Source organism: Serinus canaria, chromosome 3 (genome assembly GCF_022539315.1).
Source record: "Serinus canaria isolate serCan28SL12 chromosome 3, serCan2020, whole genome shotgun sequence".
Taxonomy (NCBI): Eukaryota; Metazoa; Chordata; class Aves; order Passeriformes; family Fringillidae; genus Serinus; species Serinus canaria.
This window is the reverse complement of record NC_066316.1, coordinates 52,392,256-52,416,770: the sequence shown is the minus strand read 5'-3', so window position 1 is coordinate 52,416,770 and position 24,515 is coordinate 52,392,256. Positions and strand designations below refer to the sequence as shown.

The 24,515-nt window shown below is 39.1% G+C and overlaps 1 protein-coding gene across 3 annotated transcripts in view; it reads right to left on the bottom strand.

The window, feature by feature from the left end:
- Positions 1–4,424: 4,424 nt before the first annotated feature.
- Positions 4,425–24,515, bottom strand: part of PHACTR2 (phosphatase and actin regulator 2) — a 133,899-nt gene continuing 113,808 nt past the window's right edge. For all 3 annotated transcript variants that reach the window (XM_009095334.4, XM_018920001.3, XM_030235618.2), the window contains 5 exons: positions 23,372–23,427; positions 17,217–17,278; positions 16,083–16,220; positions 13,693–13,769; positions 4,425–10,106 (listed from right to left, as the gene is read on the bottom strand). In XM_009095334.4, coding sequence (XP_009093582.3) covers positions 10,091–10,106; positions 13,693–13,769; positions 16,083–16,220; positions 17,217–17,278; positions 23,372–23,427 — 349 coding nt within the window. In that variant the 3' untranslated portion in view covers positions 4,425–10,090. The remainder of the gene's footprint in view (positions 10,107–13,692; positions 13,770–16,082; positions 16,221–17,216; positions 17,279–23,371; positions 23,428–24,515) is intronic.

Below are 24,515 nucleotides of genomic sequence, written 5' to 3'. Positions count from 1 at the left end.
TTTTCTCGGGTTGAAATAGTATTTTGATAAAAGAGAGGCTCAGGGGACCCAAGCACGATGCATGTCGGAGACACATTTCCCCAGTTTTCCCCTCAAAATAGTGAGAATGGTTCGGGCCGCCAGTGCCCCCAATGGCAGAGCGCGGCGCAGGCGGCCATGGGGCAGCGCGCATGCGCAGCAGCTGGGCCGGGCCGGGCCGGGCCGGGCCGGGCGGGCTGAGGGGATGGGCGGGTTGTGGGGGCTGAGTCTGAAGGACCGGGAGCAAGTAAAATGTGTTGGTATTGACAGTGTTCTGCTATATTTGAGTTCTTATTTCGGGCGAGGAATGGCTGGGGGAACTGGATCTGTTCAGAGGAGAGACGACTAAGGGGGGGGACCTCATCAATGTCCATAAATATCTGAAGGGAGGGTGTTAAGAGTTTGGATCCAGGCTCTGCTTGATGGCCCCCAGCAATAGGACAACAGGCGACAGACAGGAACTGATGCATGGGAAGTTCCACCTGAGTATGGGGACGAATCTCTTTACTGTGCGGGTGATCACGCAGTGGAATAGATTGTCCAGACAGGCTGTGGAGTCTCCCTCACTAGAAATACACAAGAACCGTCTGGACACAATTGAGTGCCATGTGCCATGGGATAGCCCTGTGTGAGCAGGGAAGTTGGACCAGACGATCCACTGTGGTCCTTTCCGAGCTGAACCATTCTGCAGTATGACTTCAGCTGTATTAATTTTACCTACACCGTGTAGCGGCACTGTGCAGAAAAACGGGCACTCACGTACAGGCTCCTTGCTAAGAAAAAGAGAAGTGTGCTGCATATTTTAAAACCTGCTTTATTTCTTTTCAAAAGAAAGTATAAAACAGAGGGGGACGGGTTTTTTTCCCTTGTGTTTACAGGCGACTAAATAGTAACAAACTAAGAAGAGGTTTTCACTGAAAATTCAGAAAAGTTATCCACATTATGTGTGTATGGATGCAGCTAAATATATATGCATGCATGTACCGTAAAGTATTAGCTTTAGTCATATTTGGGTGGATTTCATTGGTTTTCAGTAGGTGTCACTAAAGCTCCGAAAGAACCCAGATTTTCACTCTTCTGGCTGTTTTCTGAAGTCTTGAATCTTTACCCAGTTTCGTCGCACCACTCTTGCAGAAGTGCACAATCTAATCTGATCCAGTCTATCAGCTGAAATAACTCCTGTACTCGGAGGATTCAGATAATCTCTGCGTATATTTGTTTCCTCTTCCTTGCAAAAAGTGCCCGGTGAGTGTCTCGTTGTTGCCAGCCTTGTGCGGGTGTGGTGCAGACCCCGCGGCACAAGGAGATCAGCTATGACCCCTGCTGGACCGCAGCCTGCGAATGGTTTTTCATGACTGCACCCAAGAGCAGCAACTCCCTCCCTGCAGTATGTCTGTACTGCCGACCCCGCGACAGCTGGGATAGCAGAGCTGGATTTTCACAGGGTAATTAAGAACCGAGTCACTCAGCTGTTGAAAACACAGTACTTAGCATTTATTTGTGGGGTAATGATGGAGATTAGATTACTCCTTGCTGCTTCCAAGTTCCTGACGTGCCTCTCTGGCATCCACAGAAGTGCATGTACATAGTCTTGGGGACAGGATTACCCTTCACAATCCCCAAACCTGGCACCTCCAGAACTGGTGGTGGCAGTACTGTCATTCCACACACCCCAAATCTGGTCAAGGAGCATTGTATCAGTTTGGATGTGGGGAAACATTAACTTTTGCTCTCAGCTCTGTTATTAGTCAGCATTTTCCTGAGTGTAAGATAAGTTTACCTGTTAAGTCTCAGTGTTTTCTGTCTTTCTTTAATTTACATCCTTCCCCTGAATTTCCTGGTTAGATTCTAGGCATTTAGGGGGAAGGATATGTATTACATGTTCATACAGAAATTAAAACAGGTTCCTTTCCATATCACAGAAGATTGCTAATGTATACTAACAGTAATATATCTGTATACTACAGTAATACATCTGGGGATGAGTTTGAATTGTGGATTAGCAACAATAGGCACCACATTGCCTCCTTTGTTGATACCTTAGGGTGAGTCATCTCCTGATTTAAATAAAAATTCAATATTTAGTATGACGTGTTTGTGAACTGTGTATGAGAGAGTGTTTCGGAGACTGCTTCAGCTTCTCATTTCATCCAAGCCTTACAAAGCCATCCATCCCACTGCACTCTCTCACTCTCAGATTCTTTGCAGAAACTACAAACAGAACTCGGCAAAGAGCATCTACAGAGACTGAGGGGGTAAGTGCTCGGGTCACTAACTCCTCCTTTTATGCCTGCAGAAGAAAAATGGTCGGTATTGAAACAGTCTCACTGTCAAGGCAGCCACTTGAAAGATAATACGCTGGAAGCACATCCTTAGCATAATCATCAGCTTGCCTTCTGTGTGAGGAAATTTATGCTCATTTTTTCTCTTAGCTCTTGCAAAGAAGAAATTATTTTAAAGTAATTAAAACCAAAAGGTATTGTCAGTCACTTTGAAAGTTAAAAGATTTGCAGATCCACCGCTAACTAGGCTAAACCCTCAGCTGTGCAGATCAGTTTTGTTCCTGTGCAGAGGGTATATTTCCACTGTAAATCTGCTGTCAGTGAAACTACTAAGAAACACTTCTTGCTGATAAAAAAAGGAGAAACTGAGAGCATAGATTAGGTCTCCAAACTACTGAGCTACAACCCTAACTTTATTTTTTTAAACCAACTATCACCTCTTTGAACACACCTCTCCATGAATACACCACACACAGGGAATTTACCAGATGTGTTTGAAGAACTTTGCCAGAATTCAAAGGGAGGTTTCAGAAACCTTTTTTCATTTAATTTCCACGAGGAGGGAGTTTAATTTGGCCTCTGGAGGCTCTCTGAATTTAACTCTACTATGCATGCCCATGTACATGCTAGAGATTCAAGTAGAAAATATTTTCAGTAAAGATTTTCTGAACAATTTTCTAGAGGTGATTTTTAAAATTTTCTATTTATATATATCCATTCATATATATGTATATATTCAATACATATCTATAATTCAAATAGCAGCACAATTGTCTAAGGTGCTTGGAACTGTGCACAGCAGATGATCTTACAGTACTGTACAACTAGGCAGCACACTTCTATTTTCCTTGTTAATTACAAACACCATAAAACAAGCATAACATAAGCCCCCCAATACATTCTTTATATATATATATATATATATATATATACACACACACACACTCATACACAAGCTACATTACAGATAAAACCTCAAGAAGCAGCTGTCATTAATTTGTAGTTACTTGCATTCACAGATATCACACATCTGTGTAAAATGCAATATCAGGTCTGTCACCTCTTTAGAGTTACCGTAATCAATCACACTGAGCCAAGTAGCATTAATTTTATAATTGTAACATAAAATCTGCCCTGTGTAAGCTGAAAAGTTGTTGCTATTGATTCTCCACGGCCTTCCATCTTTTGAAAGTAATGAAACATGTGGAAAGTACACTTTAAAGGGACAGCAATTCTAAGCTGATAATGTTTCAGATACATTTTTTGTGGTTACCAGTAACTATTTAGCATGACAGGCAATGGAGAACCAAGGTTTGATTTTGTTTGCCTTACTTGACTTGAAAATGGGAACATTTAATGAAATCAAAGGAAGTTACTTAAGGAATAATTTTTCACTATTTTTCATCAAATTAGTAGAAAAAATAAAGTCTAAGAACTGGCCCAGTGTGTATGAATGAGTGCCACTCTATGCAAAATTTTAATTATAATGAATTCACGTGACAATTCCGTTTCACATGTTGGTGGCTGCCTTTTAGTCCATTCAGCAAGTAAGAATCTTGTGGCTGCACTGGACCCTCGTAAGACTGTCCTGGAGCTCAGCTACCCGCACCGGTGTGGATGTGTGATGGAGCCCTCCTTACTGGGGTCGTGTCCGTGCGGGCTGGCTTGGAAGAGGCAGCAGTGCAATGATTCCTGCTGCTGAGCCTGTCCTGTGTACTGCAGCTCAGCCAGAGAAACACAGGTTTGTGATCTCCCAGTGTTGCTGGGTCCAAAGCACAGCACACAAACCTTGCCATGATTTACCGCTTGAGCTATTGTGCGGTAGAATGCTGGGAAGGGACACAAACTTACCAGCTTTATCAGCTCCTGTGTGCACAGCAGTGTCTGTGCTCTGCAATCTTCTTGTGCCTCTCCCAGATTTGCCGTTCAATTGTAAATAGAATTCTGTTGGTTTTTTTTTTTAAGGAAACCCCCTCTTCCCCCCGAAACTTAAGAGCTGTTTAAACAGTTGCAGGCAATTAAGCATATGCCATCTCCACACCCTTCCCCTGCTGCTGATACAGTCGAATGCCCATTCAAACAAGCCATTGATATTTTTGTTTCAAATCACACCAGCTAAAATAATAATAATAATCCAAACCACAGTATTTCTTTAATTCCAAAATTTGTACAAGTTTACAAATCAATATACCACCACACAAAGTAGTGAATGGGAGATATGTTTAGCAATGTTTTAACATTTTACTAGATCATAACAACGTTCAAATATTGTTAAATTTTACATAGTATTGCAAGATTTTTTTTAATATAAAGAATTTATACTTGAACAAGAAGATACAGATAATACCATTGCTTTCTTCGTTTCTATCCAATGCAATATGTAGCTTCTAGAAAATATTGGTGAAATGCTGTATCTAGTTCATGTGAGCTTTATTTCCATTAAAATCTTGAAACAAAATCGAAACAAAGTAAAACAAGACCTTATTAATTATTAGAGTTTATAAATATAAACATGTTTGAACATTATGGCAAATATATGTTAATTTCACTCCATTGCTCCCTTTCTCTGTATAGATACAGTTTTTTAAGTTTTGGTGGGGTCTTTTTTACAGATTTCTGTTAAATAGACGTTTTAAGCTATTCTGGGGACTGCTTTCTTTTTTTTTTTTTTTTTTTAATTTGACCTTCAAAATATTTTTGTATCATCTTTATAAAATCTTTCAGAATATATTTTTTTTTCTTTTAATCATAATCTATGCCCCATCAATGAATATTGCACTGATCTTGGTGTAATAAGATTACAGCTAGCAACAATAATGGAACAAAATGTGGAAGATCCTAAAGCCAAGATGCAAGTTTATCCATACTTGTTTTTTTTCACCCTGAGTATATTTTCAGTTTAGTTTACAGCAATGGCACAGGTCTTAACTCCTGAAGATCATTAAAACCAGAGGACATGAAAGTGTTAAACACATGGTTCCTGTGCATCTGACAGTCTCAGGCAAATGTAGGCTTTTAGCTTGGTTTGCTTTGTCATTAAAGCATTAACAGCCATTAAGACATGGACCAATATTCTGGTCTCAGATTAGGATGTCAGCAGTGCTCACACAGGCCTGTGCTGCCAGGTACCCAGGTGACAGTGTGGCTTTCCCTCTGCTGACTCCAAGCCCTGCCAGCTGCAGACAGTCAGGGGGTTTTGCTTGATTCCCAGGCTGCCAGACTGGATTAGAAGTTTTTAGTCTGTTGCTGGCTGGATCTGTCTGCACTTTATGATGATAAAAAATCGGGGCTCAGATTGAGTTTATAGTCAGGTTAAGCAACTGCTAATTTGAAATAAATTCTCTCATGTAGCTGTAGTATTATTACTTACAGATCTGAGCTTGAAGCATCTCTGCAGGAAACCAAGCACTCACTTCACCTGGAAGGAAAAGTCTAATTTCTATAATAGCAGGGATACTTCATCCCTTTGTTTCACAGCTTTTGTTTGGCTTTCAAGTTAAAAAGTGGGTGCTTATCTGGTAGGGTTATCAGGTTTTTCCATGTCAGCACTGAGGTTGTGGTTCTTCTCTAAGAGGTGCTCAGGTTGGTCAAAGCAGATGGTGGGGCTGTCCTGCCCCACATCACATCAGAGGTTGGTCAATCCACCACAGCAAGGGACATGCACAACTATAGGTAAATGATAAACCCAACAAATAAATGCAGTCTGTAGAACTACAAATGGCCATGAATACTTTCAGTGACTTTGAAGAGATGTTGCTTCTGGTCCTAACATGTTTCAAATCACCAGTTGAAAGGGTATTAGCTTAAATAATCATTAGCATTTAATTTTTTTTTTTTTTGGTACTTGTTGAGTCAACATATACAGCACAATTAAAAGAAAAAAATCCAGATAGACTGTATCTGAGTTATAAAGAGTAATATGTATTACCTGAAAGAGGAGAGAGATGAGACACTCTAGAACCATTTAAATTTTTTATGTGAAGAAGAAATAAGGATTTGATTAAGCATCCATTCTTTTGCACTCACAGCAACATACTGTGATGTGTGATTATACTGATAAATATTATATGTGAGATAATTTCAGAAGCCACTTCAAGCTGCTAATTTTCTCTTTCTGTGAATGTAGGCATACCTGACTCTGTGGGAACATAGGTATCATGTGTGTAAGGTTTGTCATATCTTGTGCATGACATTTGAATTATTTGTCCAACCTGATAAAAATTATCATACTGATCCTTCTTAGCCACCTGGACTGTACTATCCTTTGCATGAAAAGTGCTATTTTTTCTTTGCCTATTTAACATATTTTTATTTTTAACTCTAGGATTATTAACTCATTAATTTCTTAGGAGTTAGCCTGATTTTTCCCTTCTAGAAAGCATGCAGCACCAAAGCAGGTATATGGTGTAATATTTCCAATGGGTTGTTGATGCAATTGGAAAACATTTGAACTTATCAATACAGACAGCTAGTAGAGGCAGCAGAAATTGACTTCAGGCTTCTTGAAGCAAACTTGCTTCACTGCACATGGTGACATACCAAATTCTCATTTTTTATTGCATGGACAACACTTTACAGCTGTTGTTTTCCTGCTAAAAAATCTGCCACAAAATTCTAAATTTCTAAATTAAATTTTTAAATTTTAAAATTTAATTTCCAAATTCTAAATTCTAAGTTCTAAATTTTGTATTTAGAATACAAAAATAATATATACAATTCTGTGTCTCTGTGTGGATACAATACATTATGGATAGTTTGAAGTTCTAATTCTGCTATATCTTATGATAATGTTATGTAGTATACCACATAAGATTTTACATAAGTTCCCATAAAGGTAACTCTTTTTGTCCAGTTACATAAATGTGTTTAATTAGTTCACTGAACTGTGGGCCACACTATGCATCTGATTATTATCAAAATAGTAAGAAATTAAAAATTAACTCAGCATTTCTGCCAAGGCTAGAGTCCTGCAACTAAAAATGACTTGGAGGGAATACTTTAAAAAAATCCCTCCAACCCCAGAAGGAAGATAGGAAAAGCCTAAGTGATACCTCACCTACACATCCTTATTTCTTATGACATGACTTCAGCTTGAAGAAGTCTGAGCCAGAAGTTGTATCCTCATCTTTGTGTTATTACTCTTAAAACAATAAGGTTGGCATGTGACTTTCAATCCATGGTCCAGGCCTAGTATAGAGGAATGTCTTCTTGCAAAGTCAATTTTTTCACTTCATCCTAAGACTTTAACATGTTTTCGTTTACTTGTGTAAGCTGTGTGTACCTTGGCACGGTGGTGGAGCTACTATCTTATATAAAATATTTATAGTCTGACCTTACCTGTGTCCGAGTTATTCTGCCTGTGTAACAGCTGTCTTTCTGCCTTCAGTATCTTGGCTGCTTTCAAATGTTTCAATGTGATTAATGCAACACTGAGATCTATTTAATTGCTCCTCTCATTTCCTTTGAAGTGAAATACTGTGTTTTATACTTCAAAGTCATCAGAGTAGACCTTTATATGATTTTGGACACACGTTCCTAAATTTGGCAATATCAGCAAATAAAAGTTTAAGCAGAACTATTCTAGTGTAACTTTTGAGTTTACTCTTGAAATTCTAAAAATAAAAATTAGCATTCTATCAGAATTGCTGACAAACCTAATGCCCTGCTAATTCCTGTATGATTTAGTGCCAAAGAATACATTTTCACTACTTCCTTGATGTCAAAGTAGTGTTTCTATATTTATAAAATGATGGACTTTCAGAAGCTTATTTTCTGCAAATGGAATCCTAATGGCTCTTATTGATTACATTAAAAAAGGAAGGTGCTGCTTCCTTTTCTTTGCTACAAGCATGTAGATGGTTTTTTTAAAATTTGGTTATTGATATTTTGTGGCTTGTCCATCATTTGATTTTTACCAAGGTGTAAGGGATCCTAACAGTCATTTAAATTTTACCTTTTTTAAAAGCTTTCCCAATGTCTTTAAAAATAATAGAGTGACAGAGTGACAGCTGTTGGAAAGCACTCTTCTGTTACTAGAAGTGTTTTTCATTAAAATAATCCACCTCATTTATGCAAACCTGGTCTTGTTGTAAATAGCTCTAAAGAGGGATATCTAATTTTAGCCACCAAATTGCCCTCCTGCCTTCAGGCTGACATCTCTAACAACAGCCTTCAATTTTATAAACTAAACACATTCCACAAGAATCTATTACAGGTTCTGAGGTAAAAATCACATCTACACAGATATTTTATTGCCAGAAAAAGAAATACTTACACTTCATAATTAAAAACTGAACAGGACACATAAAAGACAAAAATAAATTGTAATATGTACACACATTAGAAAGGATAAATAGCAAATATGTTGTAATACTGCATTAAATGTATGCATATGTGAATTCCAGACCCCCCTCAATGTTGTGTACACTAATTCAAAGGATAAATAAGTGCTAATATGGGACAGAGAATTTCTTAGTGTAAACAATGCCACAGGCTTTTTAATAGGCCTTTGGGCCAACTTAGAAAAAACATGTATTGCCTTTCACACTCCATACCACTTAATTTTAATAGTATTATATTCACATGTACAATTTCAAGATAGTATAAAAAATTAGGAATCTAAGAAGCATTCTCCACACTCAACAAAAACAGGCTGGAGACACTCCAAGGATTTTTCTTTCACTTTTAAAGGACCACTAGCTGAAGACACACTGATTCATCTGGGAGCTCTTCCTCAAAGCAATGCAAGAGTCCTTAAATGTAAAAAGTTACATTAGTAGTCACTGCTGCTCAGGCCTATTAATAAAGACTTCTGTGCCTAATTTCAATTCTGACTTTGGATTCACACTAGCATGATGTCAGAGTTGTCACTACTGCCTGCCGTGGATGACAAAGATAATGATCCCTCTGGTTTGAATGGCAAGTGACAGACAGCAAGGAGTGTTTCTAAACACAAAGCATTGCATTGCATTCATAGTGTCACATTATTTGTCCTTCAAATCTTGTTTATGTATGTCTGAGAATCCAGAATATGTCAACATTAAAAAACCAAAAAATATATTACTTGTTCTGTATGAATGTTCCATGTGTTTTCCTGAAGCATGTGCACTGGGATTTAAAAAAAAGACAGTTGAGTTATACTAGGACTAATTTCTGGCAACTGTATTTACTGGCACCAAAGAAAATGATAGTTCTTCCTAAAGTACTGATGACACAAGGACTTATGGCTTGCTATCTTTTTAAGACAGGCTGTAGCCACTGAAAAAACTGACATGCGCAGTTGCTTATTCTCTGTCTTTTAAAAAATAATTCTTCCCACTGGCCAAATGCATTGTTGAGCAGTCCCATCCATTCCACTTAGCTCTGTGGACTGACAGACAAAGTCTCTTTTCCCCCAGCTCTCAGTTCTTTTGTCATCCCTCTCCCTCTTTGTTACCCTCAGTCCCAGCCCCATGAAGCCTGATGAGATCCTGGCAGCAGGCTCTCCAGCGATTGTCTTCAGCACTTCCTGACTCGTGGAGCTCTCACAAAGAAGTCCACTGGCTTGTCTGGGTGGGCTGGCTGCAGAACCGTGGTTTGTCTGGACATGGACAAACGCTTCCTGTGGGTTCTCCTCCTAGACTAATCATTTGTCCATTGACAAAGACAAGGGCTACTTTCTTCATTAGCCTCAGGGTAAGCTGTAGCATACACTCATACTCAGTCAAGTTCCAGTGCAATTTCAGGTCTTCAGGACGCAATGATTTCCCCAAAGAAAATTGTTACTTGAAATATGGGATGTGGTCAAACAGTTATGGACGATGAAACCTGAAAAGATAAATTAAAATCTTAGAATTATGTTATTTCAACTGACAATGACACTGATCCTCATCCCGTTCTCACAGCTGTTTCCTTTTGTCGGCCAGTTATTCCTGATTTTCCGGATCTGTGTTGGTTTAGAGTCAGACCTGTTATTTCCTGCTGTCCATCTCTCTCTACTTAGAAAGCCAAGCAGAGATTTGGTGTGGTTCAAGCACTGGTGTGTCGCTGTCTGTCTGTGCCATTAACCTGCCAGTGTGGTCCCTGGCAGAGTTTTGCTTGGGTCAGCCAGTGCTTTCAGGGTCTGCCTGGGCATGGTTGATGCTAGCACAGGACAGCAGGCAGGCTGGGAAGAGAGGGACATCACCCTGTTTTGAAGTGAGAGGAACAAGTAAACTGCATGGATTCAAGCTGTGCTAAGCTTGCTGGCCTCAGGGCCAGAGAAGAGTCTCCAGTCTGTTTGCCAATACAGATTTAGCTAGAATTGCATCCATTATTTGCAGATGCTGGCAGTAAATATTATCAGAAAAGCTTTGCTAAACCATAACAATGAAAATTCTGGGGTTTTAATCCTTGTGTAAAAGGAGGCTAACAAAAATTTTGTATTTTCTTTTAAGTAAGCAGCAAATTTTATAGCATTTCAGATGCTTTCTTCTTATTAACAGCAGTGAACTGAGGTACATGAAGACCCAAATATATCTCACTTTTTTAGGCTTTTAGGTAGGGCATGTGCATCACTCCAGATTGCCTGTATGATGGCTACAGAAGTGGGTTGCTCCAAAAGGTGTCACCAATCCTTTCTATAATAAGCTAGGAACCTACAGCAATTGAAATTCTAAATCATGTTAAATGTAATGAATCCAAGCAAAAGGGTAAGGAGGGCACCAGTATCAGGTTCTCAGTGTATAGACATAAATTTCTGTTTTAATGCCTTTAAAAATTTATCTGTCCACGAAGTAGTAAAAGATGCAGCAGCTTGAAAAAGGCATAGATAATGATACATCTACACAACAGATTTACCTAAGTTTTTGTTGACACATTTTCTCTTAATAGTTCCACACATTATCTCTGTAAGTTGATTCAATACAATACAGGGGTGCATTTCTCAAATGAAGGAGGTGTGCACAAAGCCTGACATTCTCAACTATGCAGCTGATCTGCTAAATGAGAGTACAGAGGATTGCTAAAAAGACACAGGGGTTTTGTATTTTGTGGAAAAACAATATATTGGACTATATATAGCATTTTCATTAGAAACACTTCATGAACACCTGCTAATATGCTCCTCCCAAACTTGTATTGATTTCTCTATTTTTGGAAAGTAATTTTCTTGGATTTTGTTATGAAATAATGGAAAGAATCAGTCTAAATTAGTAGGACTAGAAAACCAGTCAATTGACAGTCATTACAGTAAATGATGAATGATGAAACCCATTGTTCTTTCTTTTCAAAGTTTGATATAAAATTTAAACATTTCAAATATAAGTACTGATTATAATATTAAATCATCTATAATTAATTTGCAATAGTACAGGAAACTGTATACTATAAACTATTTTTATTTAGTAAGCAGCTTCCTTGTTGTCTCAGTCTGTCACAGAATAGCCTCTGCTAATCAGGTGCCAATGCAAGTGCCTTTTGGTGTGCATAATCTCAGTGATCTTGAAAATAATTAATGAATGAGTAATTAATTCTCTGGCTAGAGACTTCTGTCTATGGTTTTCTTAAATCACTTTTGTTGTATCAATCCAATACTACGTAGCAGAAGTTATATAATTTTTAATGAGATGTCCCAGGAAAAATGGGATCTCTTTTTATTTTCAAAATTGCAATTGACTTAAAACATCTGCATGTTCTGCTCTTTATTAGCTTTTTCTAGTGTTACTCTTCTGACTTCTGCGTAGTAACTCCACAACATGACCAGTGAAACAAAGGAGCATGGATGAGGAACAGAAAAAAATTAATTTCCCTCAGGCTGAAAATCTTTCAGCGCCCTATAGAATCATTGCCTATATTTATCACAATTTGGCTGTTCTTATCTTTTACTCCATTTTCAAAGGCCCTCCTTGAAGAAAATAATTTACTTTTTTACTGGTTTGTCACTCCACGAGATTCCTGGTTCAGCTTTCAAGAATCCAGTTGTAATCAGTCTCAACTGTCCTCAAAGCTCATGAAAAAATATCCAATTCTTTTTGTATGAATCATGCTTTTCTGTACTTAAGCTTCAATATTGCAAAGCAACTCAAGAAACACAGTAATGTAAGCAGGGAGTTGGTTTCTATACCTGCTATTTTTATTCTCTCCCTTGGGATGCTCTTTTTTTAAAAAGTAGTATTTTTATACATTCTGAAAAAGATATACTATGTGCTACCTAAAGAGAAAATGACATCAGAAGCCAAATTAAAAGATATATCTCCATGTTTGAAAAACACATTTTCTAGTGTTCAGAATGCAATACTACATTAAAACTCTGCATCTGGTTCATCTTCTGGCTTAGGTTTCCTGTCTGTGAAACTGGTTTGAATTTTTAAAAATGAATTTCTTTATGTTGTAGCTACAGAGAAGTGATAAGTTATTATTTTTTACAACTCCATGTTATGGTGAGAAAGAAATCACTGAAGTTGTGAAATCAAACAGTGAAGTAGCAGATACATGAAACACCATCATGAATTTTTCTTGTGATGCATTCTTTAATTAGGCGATTCAGACTCATTAGCTCAAATCCTTAGTTTGGCTGAAACAGTAGCAGGAAACAGAAGGGACCCAGTCTTAGACAACTGGTTTTGTTTGACTTAATTTTCTGCAGAAGAAAAGACATTAATACTATGTACACAACGCTGGCCAACCTAACATCAAGTTTTGATTGCTGGTGGCAATTTTCAGCCTTTGTAACTTCCAAGAAAAATGAACACATGCCATGGAGATTTCAGAAAGTGTGTCCCTCCCCCTAAGAATAATTCTGCCAAATTTGAAAGCTTGCTAAAATACTATGGACACTTCAGAGCTCCTAAAAATAACAATGCTTCAGACAACATCTTGGTGTTATCCAAAGCAGAGAACAAAACCAATCCACGTAACACATTAGAAGTAGCAACAAGGGAATCTCTCTTGTTCCCCAGAAACTGCTGCCAGGAGCCTAAGTGACCCTTAGAAAGCTCGCCAAGACAGAGGTGAGCTTTTCTGAAGTTCAAAGCATCATCTGATTTTCACGTATGAAATGTATCTACACAAATGTATGCTTTAATGAGCAAGGGAGTGCTGCCAGAGAAGGAAACCCCTTTTATTTTGTGTGCTTGAAGATTATTAACTTCATCTGTAAGAACTGACGGGTTCTTGCACAAGAGTATTTTTTAGATTCCCCTAACAATCTTTTTCTACTTAGTGACCAGTCCATTGCGGTCATCTGCACTGCTGCATCAGCTAGAGATGGCATCAGCAATACTGGGAATTCCAACAGAATCCATGATGGGATTCAAGGGGACTCATGACAGGAATCCACACAAATCATGACACAACTGCAGAGAACTTGCAGAAGAGCAGAGGGTCGCTGTCATACTCATTCCTCACACTTACACAAGAAGAGGGATTTACCCACCTGGTAAATTGCCGGCTTTCCTCGTGTACTTCCATTTCTGTGCTTTTGAATTCATTCAGTTCTTTCCGTATTGCTGCCTAATAAACAATAATGATATATGCAACAGTAAGAAATATGAACTTTCAGGAAAACAAAGAGTCTGAAAGAAATGTGGCCCTACCATTGCAGGTGTCTTAAAGTTCCCATTTCAATTTTCCCTTACTGTAATCCACAGCTCTCACACATTTCTGATCATCAACATGAATGACTTTTCAATTAGAGCTGTTCAAAGTACTCATCCACTACAAAGAAACGAAAAGCATCAAGCACCAAAAGTAAACCAAGAAACACCAAATCAACTGCATTGAAAGCCCACACTGAAACAGAGCACTTCTACTGACAAAAACGGACAAGGGGTTGGATTTCCCTGACAATTACTTGCTGAGTAGGCAGACAGGAGAGGATTCTATCTCCAGGCATAGCCATGAGGAGCTTGTGAGTCACTCTGCCAGCACAGGCACTGTGTGCACAGCAGGGTCCTTGGATCTCCCCTCTGGAGACAGGACTTCAGGAATGCAAGATGAACAGCATTTTTTTTAAGTGGAATTAGTCACTTGGTTTGATTCATTTTATGTAAAATGACATTAATTATTTGGACATTTCTGGCTTGGATTTTTAGTTGGCAGATACTAAAGAACAGCAGAAATTCAGTACAGTTTGTAAATGCCTTGTTGCTTATGTTAAGAGACTGAAAAGAAATTTACTTCATCAAGTAAATTAAGTAATAAATACAGTTTCTGAAATATTCTAATATATACTACAAGGGGTTTTGTTTCTATGCCACACACCTTCCTACCTTCGCTGTTAAAGGAAGTGACAGTTTATTTTTACTCATTCTTTTCTTTAACCACTTTTGTAAGACAGTATCATTTCATTAATCCCTAAAGAAACGTCATCTAGTGTGCATGCCTTTCAGTGCAGAACAGACAAGCAGCATGATAAAATTATAGCATCAGCAGGCTGCAGTCTTATAAATGACAAACTTTGCTTTAAGCAGGGGTGGTCGTGTTTAGCCACAACAGCATGCTTACATGAGGCTGCTGTAGAGCTAGTGAAGAGACAGTGATTTCTGAGCACCAAATCAGCAACAAAGACAGCAGAGCTCCAGCTCTCTAATATAGCTGCAGCACAATTTTCTGCCCCTACTGGAATTAGAAGAATGATTTCTCTGGGAAAAAAAGGACAAGGGAATTTTCAGGCAACCCCAAGTTTGCTTTTCTGCTAAGGCCAACAAACTTGGAGCTGACAGGATCAGCCTTGGGCACCTGTTAATTACAAAATGAATTGAGACTAAAAACTGCTACCCTGAAGTAGGTAGGAAACTCCATTGTTTTTTTCTAGTGCAGTTTACCCGTGGTTGAACCTCTGTCAAAGTGGAGGTGCTGGGTCCTCTAACCTCCCACAGACTATGGGAGGCCTAGACAATGCTCAGCATCTCCCATAACCAACATCTACAAACACTTCTGACTACAGTTTTAACTATTTCACCTTGACCTGATACAACTGTCAGATGAGCTGTAAATTTTAAAATACTAATATTAAAATACAAGCTGAAATAAAACCAGTGCTTCAGTACCCTTAGCTAAAATAGGGTGGGTTCATGCACACACCACTTTTCATGTCAAGCACAGCTCACAGAAGTTTCATAAAGTCCACACGTCTTGATTCAGACCCAGTGCTTTAAGAGCCAGCACTTTGGGCTACCTGAATCTTACAGCTCTCCTTTCATTAAGTAGTATAGAAGGGAAATGGAAGACTACTTTATGGTAATCTTTGACTAATATTTTTTTAAAATGAGAATCACAGGATCATTTGTCTCATCCTTTGTGGTCAGGCAGCAGGGCTATATTAACTGTAGGATGTTAGGGGTAAACTTCCCAAGAAGGTGTGCTGCATACACATGGTCAGTTTCTGCACTGGTGGTTATGGCCAAGAACCTTGAGGAGGATGGAGCAGCTTCTGCCTTTTATTCACTCAAATGAGTGGCAAAAGCAGCTCCTGGTAGCAGTGACACAGACTTCTGCCTGCAAACCCCTGCATGAATTCCCTCAGATCTGGGCTACCTCTGGTGAACTTTTATCTGTCTTAGCAAGGTTTTAACAAATAGAAAACAAAAATTAGAAATTCTGGCCCAAACTGTCATAGTGGAGGTGTAAAATTTGCTCATAATAGGCACCTGAGTGGGTTTTCTTAGCTGCAGGCAGTAGATGCACAGTAGCACCATGACAATCTTGCTGTCACCAGCAGATGTCATTTGTGATGCTGGCAATCAGGAGAATGTAAACCAGAGGAAAAGCTCCCCAAAAGCAAAAGATTAAAGCATTTTCTTAAAATCTACATTTGTGCCTTGCCTTGTCTGCAGGAGTTAGCCTGGCCCAAGGCTTGTCAGCACGACGGTCATAATCCGGAGATTCCGTGACCTCCACGTACTCGTTAAATCGAAGGATTCTTCTCGCTTGAAGTTCAGCCACTGTAGGCCTCAGACTGAGCTGTAAGCAGGAGGCAGAAAATAGTGTGCTTAACAAGAAGAAATACAATAAAAGAGGAGGGTATGATGTAATCTCAAGAGAACTTTAATGGTATTTCTAAATAGGGTCACTTTCAGGTGTCTAAAAAAAGGCACCATCCAGGGAGTGCTGCGCAGGAATGGGGAGGCAGCCTAACCTGATTTCTTCAATTATAAAAATAGTCTTTGTCGGGCAGGTCACAGAGAATCATGACAGTTATCCCTGGAATGTTAATTGTGACTTTGCAACTGGCACAACCCCATGAGGCCATCTGCATTAACGGTTATACCATGTTAAAACTGTAATATCAAAAATATGTGACATTTGGAAGTACCTGCCTAACCAAAACCCCTGGTTTTGACCATCTAAGGGTCATTATAATGCCAAATTGCTTCAGTCACCTCAAACAATAAAAACACTTTAATTAACTAAGGATGATCATATTAAGGAAACTGTATTTTTGCAGAGACAGGCAGACCAGGGATACTTATGAAAACTCCTCCCATCCTCTCCCAGAACAGAACTGTAACTGCTCCATTTCCAGGGACAGTGAGCATGATCCCACCTGCAGAAGCTAAGACCACTGATGTGGTTAGAAAAGCACTGAAGGGATGTCATAGGGATCACATTGTATTGCTGCCCTCTCCATTGCTCTAGGGAAGAGTGGATCAACAGGTGTGGCTGCCCTTGATCATATGTGACAGGGGTGGTCATGCTACAGAGGAAAACTGTCACTTATGTCCCCTGCTGAGAAACAGCAATATGGCCAGACTCGGTATGCTTCTCCAGGTGTGGGGAGCTGGACAGGATGGGGTTTCCTCCAACACGGGCTTGGCTTGTACTGCTTTTTAAGCAGATTTCTAATCTGGGAAAATGACTGATGGACATTTGCAGCAGTGTCTATACACTGAGTTTTAGATTCTTATGAAACATAATTCTATGTACAAAAATACACAATACAAAAAAGCACATCATCACCTTTCTACTGAGTCTACGTTTTATTTCTCTTTTGGCTTCCTGTTCCTCTTCTTCATTCTTCTCTGTTTTCAGAAGAGATAAAAAGGAGTGAATATTTAAGTATTATAACTGCACATACTGTATTTCTCTTGGTTGAAAGCTTCAGAACTCCAAGGCCTGGCTCATGTTTCCTCATATTTCTGGATGATGCCGCCTGTGTTTTCTGCTTTTTGGCTTTTGTATGCTCTCATTCTTTTCCCTATCCGCATTTCCCCTGATTCTGTAGACATCTCAAGTCAACTGTGGGTCACGAGCACAGCAAAGAGAAGGTGCCTGTCATTTCCTTTCTGTGTACCAGCAAGCAAGTACCCTGAAAGAGTTGCCTGATGTTTCAATTACTTATTTTAACATTACAATCACTGTTCCTTTTACTTCCAACATTGATTTTAGAATAAGAGTCTAATTTATAAATGCCAAGTGAAAATTTTACTCTGAGTATTTGAATTACCCAAGTTTCGTCTACTGCTACAGACATGAATCAATGACATTTGTTTCACTGTCATTTGGCAGCAAATTGGTTTTTTTTATATGCTTTTTTTGTTGTTGTTGTTTTATAATGGGGGCGTATGATCCAACACTCAAGCCCTCTTGGATAAGGGCCACTGGCTGGACCAGTACAGCAGAAAATGATGTCCATTTTTAGAATATATTTGGGCATATGAATGAAACAATTTCCTTTTAACAAATTTCTGTTCTAACCAAACCTGATTTCTTGACTGCCAGTGAAAAGCACACTTAGAAAGACATGTTCATGTGGGCTCAGCATATTTTTAAATTGATGTATAGTTTGAAGGACAGTTTTTGCCCTTTCAGTCCAACTCTGATGGTTAAATGCAAAGTTTTGTGGCTGAAATATCCCACCTAGAGAAATACACAAAATTCTGATCCTGTTTTATTCATGGTTGGGGATTACAGACTCTGCATTGCAGTTCAAGGCTAACTATAAATTTAAAGAAATTCATTTGTTCTGGAAGCAGCCAACTTGTATAGATGAAAAGGGAGTTTTAAAACCTGGTATAGTTGTATTTGCCCTGTTTCCTATGGCCAGCCTGCTGTCTTAGTAGAGGTGACCTGGCCTGAGGAGAATTTCTGTGTAATGACTTTCACACTGGAGAAAATGCTACGACAGGACACCTCATGGTACTTGCAGATATCCTTTGCTTACTCAATTGCTTTCCTATAAGAAGAATATCAGGGAAAGGAAAAGAGGACAAATGATAAAAATAAAAAAGTAAGAAGGGAAAAAGTAGGAAAAGGCAATGCTTGCCCAAGATCTGCTCTGTGAGAAGACTCCCACACTTAGAATAGGATTCCAAGAGCAAGGTGCAATCACACAGCCTTGCTGCCAGGATTAGGTTGGATTTCAGGTTGATGGTGATGTTACCGAGATACTGAAATAGGGATGTAATTTATGGTTTATTAATTGCTTTTCTGTTAAATGGAAAAGAAATGGATAGCCTGTTTCCATAGAGGAACTGTAAATGGACTCAAACTGAAGAATAACTGTAACAGGAGAGTTATAAATTAATCTACAGCTTAATTTTTTAATTAATGTATCCATCAATAAATAAATTTGGTATATTTAAGGACTTATAACTTAAAAGGATAACCAATCTCATCCTCACCTAAAAAAGTCAAAAGGTCTCTAGTTGTTTTGGGACAGATAAATCATCTATAGGCTTTTGTTTTAACATCCTGTCTTTGCAATCAATAGACACAGTAGCTGTACTGCCCTTTCCTTACTTTAGTTTGTAAAATATGTTGTGCATTATTCATATCTTGGCCTTTCTTTGCTGTCTAAACCACAGCGTTTCCTAAGAAGAACAATAAGATGCTTCATGTAAGAAACAGGGGCTCATGGTGCTTAATGTATGCCTTAAGGAAGAACTACCAACAGCATGGCACCTGAAATAGTGTTTCTCTGTATTTTGGGGGAGGATAAAATATTTTAAAAATCTTTCTCTAGACATTTAGGAAGGTTGAAGGTTAGCTGCCCATCCCAAGCTGTGAAGCCAGATCCCTGTGGAGAACAGATGATTGCACAGCAGGATAGGAGACAAAGGAAAACCTCCCAAAAGGGCAAGCATCTTAGTGACTGGGCAGAGGGCCTAGGTACCCCTTGGAGCAGGCCATATTCTGGAGGATAATTCCAACAGGAGGCACCATGAGCGTCCTTAAATCCTGGGAAAAGCAGGAGAGGATCAAACCCATGGGGAACAGACAGTCTTCTGCATGAGAGGTCAGGGACAGGATTTTATACATTCAAATTGGTTTACTTCTAGGAATAAAGCCCAAGAGCTAAAGGAAATGGAATTAAATCTTGTGGCTGCTAGTAATATACTCAATCTGCTGTTTGGCACATGGGCCCCTGTCTCTGGCACTGACTTGTACCTAAAGCACCAATTTCCCACCTCCAGCCTGCTGGGCAGAGTCTTGCTTTAAGCCTGGTGCTACAGAAACGCTGCCTGGATACAAATACCTACAAACAGTAAAAACTACAGTGTGTTTTTGGTCTTTTAAGGTAAAAGTTTTGAAAGTTGCTGTAGGGAGTTAGGAAGATGTGTGGTGCTAAAAATAATGGGTCTGGTGCTCCTGGTTCCTGTAGGTGTTGTGGAAAATTCCAGCCAGAGGGCCAAGATTTAGCTGCAGGTATGAAGTGACTCATTTGGCCAAACAGGAACACATTAATGCACAGGAACACACTTATCACTGCTTTCCACCTTAAAAGCAGATCTAATCTGTGTGATGTGGAGAGAGAAAATATAAACACAGCGTTCTCAGCTGCAAGTCCCCTCCTCAGATGTCCTGCTGCTGCCCTACTGGCAAAGAACCAGCCCAGCGAGCGCCCTTTGCTTGCAGAAGTCTCTGATTAGATCCCAGCAAAACTATGGCTTCCCTCCTTCCCTCCCTGCAATTCCTAGGAGGTCAATCTGGGATTTGACTCCTAATTGAAACAATTTTGTTTAGCATCAGTTATTGTGGCCGTCAAGTTAAATAATCCCCCAGTCAAAGCCGAACAAGCAGCTTCCCTGTCAACTATACATTATTGCTCCTGCAACTTTTACCACATTACATCTGGTCACCTTCTGTTCTGTGGGACAATTTTTTTGTAGCAGAAGGGGAGAAGAAAAGAGTCCTGCCTGAGGACTGCTCCATTCTTGACCAAAATGTACTCCTGGAGCATAAAACCGAACTTTCCATTGTGTCCCTATGGGATTAGCTATGTTTAGAGTTCTCTGTGGGCTTGCTAAGGAAAGAGAAAGAAAAGACAAACAAAGCACTTGCTTCTAGCAGTGCTCTGAAATGCACAAAGCTGTTTCTCTTTCCTGGTTTTACAAGCAAAGATAACCATTAATATTCCTTAACAAGCATCGAGAGCTAAACCCCATATTCTACAAAGAGATTACTGGCAGGCATGCAGGTGCACTGTACAAGAATTTCACTGTTCCTTACAAATACAGGGAAAAAATTACAGTTATCTTAATCTGAAATTCTTGGAAGATTAAAAAGTTTCTTTTGCCATAATGCAATACTATAAATACTGCTGGTTCAAAGCCAGTGTACAAGAAGCCTGCCTTTATAAAAAACACAGGGCTTTATGTATTCCTTCAAGTGGACTCTTAAGTTGTCGTAACTTTGTTTTAGTGTGGGAAGTCTGGATAGTTTTATCCAAACAGTTTTTAAACAAATCCTCCTGCAATGTCTTGCGATGGTACTTGGAAACAGGAATTTCAGTAACTGGTTTATCTGGAAGTATTATCAAAACAAAGCTTCTTGCAAAACAAACTTGCTCGCTAACTGGAAGTACAAAAAAAAAAGAAAAAAAGCAGGGATTTTTTTTTTGAACCTCTTAGAAGATTTGGGCTGAACTTTATCCTGAAGTAAACATTTGGACCTTTACCACTTACTGTAACCTCAAAGTCTGATAAATATTACTCAAAACAATACATCCCCTTAGCTGCAGTTTACATGCACATAATAATATAACTCTTTCTCCCCATCCACTGCTTAAAAAATATGAGGAGGGAAACTTTATGAAAGAAATCCCAACTTACTCACAAAAGCTCACTACACCAACAAAGGCATTTAAGATGTGCAAACATTTTCAAATGATCCACAGGAAGGAATGACAATAATTTTGATGTAAAATAAAAGTGCCTTATGGTTTAGAGAGAACTTGAACCCTGAAAGGACTCTGAGTCAGACTCTCATCACAAACCCTGTCTTGGTTTTGGTTTGCTTTGGTTTTAATAGATCACTTTCAACTTGAAATATTTTATATCTCAGTGATGAGCAAAAAGCAGTTCCTCCACGTGCTCGCAAGGGTCACTGTGATTTTTTGTGATTTACAATTCTGCTTCCCAGCCTTCATTTTTCGCTCTCCCTGGCCTCTTTAAGACACCCCCCAGCAGCAGCAGGGGAGGATGGCAGGAGGCACTGAGTGCAAAGCCTGGTGTGCTGCCAAAAGTTTAAAGTAAACAAGCTGAAACAGGAGAGGAAATCTATTAACTGCTTTCCAGTCTTGAGCTACTTATTGCAAAAGCAGTGAATGGAATAAACACTGGCAAAAGGGGATACTAAATACATCACAAGTTTGCTGCTGGGTTGATCACCTCAAGACAAGTGAGAAAGGGCAATAAGGGAGCCCAGCTGGTGCTCCCAGCCCAGTGGCCGTATTCTAGCCCACCAAAGATGAACTGGATTTACCCTTCTCACACAGAACAGCATGAGCAGTTTATCATTTATAAAAAAAGTTCTTATTTCCAATTTTATTTTTTATTTATCTATGAAATTTAGAGGTTTGGAAATTCCAGTTTTAGAAAGTCTATTCACTTTATGTGCTGGACAGGAGTCCCCTGATCCCTCTCCTGTGCAAGCATGAACTGTAGCTTCCCTTTTCAGAAAGAAATGGCACTATTTGGCATTTGAGAGCTCAAACAACAGCAGTAAGAGTTTATTAGCATTTTGTTATCAGGATGGTTTGCCTGAAAGCCAATAATTGCCCTCTCCCTGATTTGCTAGCCTAGGCAAGTGACAGAGTCATCAGTCCATGGATGCTGTCAGGTAAACATCCCATTTTCTTTTCTTCCCTTCCCATTAGCATGCTACACATCAGGGCTGACACCAGGATTGCACAGATGAGCTCCAACTTTACTGAACAATTGCTGGAAATAACATAACAACATCTTACCAACTCTTTGATCAGGTGTGAGGAATTCTCATGCCTTAAGAGTTTTTTTTGTTTGCTATTTGTGTGATTTTTGATGTATTGCTATGAAGTATCTTTTCTTCATTTATTTCTTCTACTTAACCACCAAGTACTAGCCACCTCTGCAAGATGAACACAGGACTAGGTGGAGCTGGGCATGGCACCTGTTGCACTGAGTGGTTAGGTAACATCTTTCTTATGGAAAGATTCATAAAGGAAGAAAAAACAATGATTGTTCTGAAGAGTTTGCCAGCCAAAAAACAGAAGCAACATAAATGGCAGAATAGGCATAAAGGGTAAACATCTAATGTACTTCCTCCACCCTCAATTATTTGAATTACAGACTTTTTTTCCATCAGGAATATCAGGAAGGATTTAATCAATGGGAAGTGAGAATCTCATGCATGTTTCAATATAGAAGACATTTATGTCAGAAGTGAATATGAAGGCCAGCATGCTGAAATAATTGGTATATACCTATTGACTTTCTGCTGAACACTTTGCCTTTCTTCTTTCTACTCCTCCTTCCAACCTCTGCCCTTCCATCCCACCTGCACCTCCAACTGATATTCCTTTCTTCTCCTCCTCCTCCTCATAAAAATCAGGTGGAAGGTTAACTAGCCTAGAACTATTTATAAAGGGTATCGAAGTCATTCCTGGTCTTTGGGACCAGCTTCAAGAAGTGAGATTGTGACAAGTAAAATTTGGCATGTTCAAAAAATGGAGTTTTCAAAGCTACAATTGCAGGTTAGTGAATAAATCAAGTGTTGACACATTATTTTCTAGAACATCATTTCTCTCTAGTTATGGTTCTAATACTGGAGCAACAATGATGGGCTTCCAGATGAATCCAACACATGCTCCCTTTCTAAGCAAACACTGTATGAAACCTGAATGAAATACTTACGCTTCAGGATATTTCTTTGCTCCAGCTCTTCAGTCGTGGGCCTCTGGCTAAGTCTCCTGTAAGAACAAAGTAAGTGACTGATTTAAAACCAGATCTAAATGACACATTAGGATTCGTAATACAGCTTATAAAATGTAATTTCTGGAAGTAATTTCCAGGCAGTTACAATAAATGCTCATGTAACCAGAGTGGCCATTTGTTTTAAAAGATGTAGTGTTGCCATTTGAACACATGAATAACTGATACTTGAAAAATATTACAGAATTTGTAGAGAAAATTTAAAGTCCTCACAGGTATCATTTATGAATAAATCCATGTACTTTCTTTGTTCCCAAGCACCATCATTGTAATCAGTTGTGCAATTGTTAGATTATTCTCAGGTATTTTGAATGAATTTTGATATTTTTGATATTTTTAAGTCTTACTGAAGTTTTTTAAAAAGCCAAAACCAACAAAATCCATGAGCTGTTCATTCCTCATTAATTTGTATGCACAATACAATTGCGAGCTTTACCTGAAACCAAATTTTATTTAGTTACCTAAACATAACAACTGCCATTACAAAAACCCCAAACTGAGATCATAATTTTCTGATTTGTACATGGTTGATGTTGTCTCTGTGTTTACTAAACAAGTCCACTTGTTCACTTGAGGAAAGAGCAAGAAAAATTTCAGCAGTAAAACTTATTTTGCAGGTGTGTTCAAGATAGGTGTCTGTTCATCTACACTCACACAGTTCACTACAGGCTGTCTTTAGCCTCGTGACACTCATCCAATTCAAATCACTCTTGGCCTTACAGATTTGTCCCAGAGGACTGGCAGGTTTACCACAGGAAGGAAGGAAGTGGAAGTATAGGAAGTCCCAGGTGGGGACCTGACTCAACCCTGACTGAGCTGTGGGAACAGATTTTCCACAGACCCTGATGCTGCCAGGTGCTGACCGCCAGGCCAGGAATTTTTAAGAAACTGGCATCAAACTTGGATGTGATCTTGGGTATGAGCACAGCCCTGATGTACACAGATCTTGTCTCCTGCCACCAAAGCAGAGCTGTGTGCATTGCCTTTCAGCTCTCCAGCAGAACTCTAAAGCAGTTTCTGCAGCTTCTCCCCAAGGGAGGACTGACAAGCAGGATGTGATCACCAG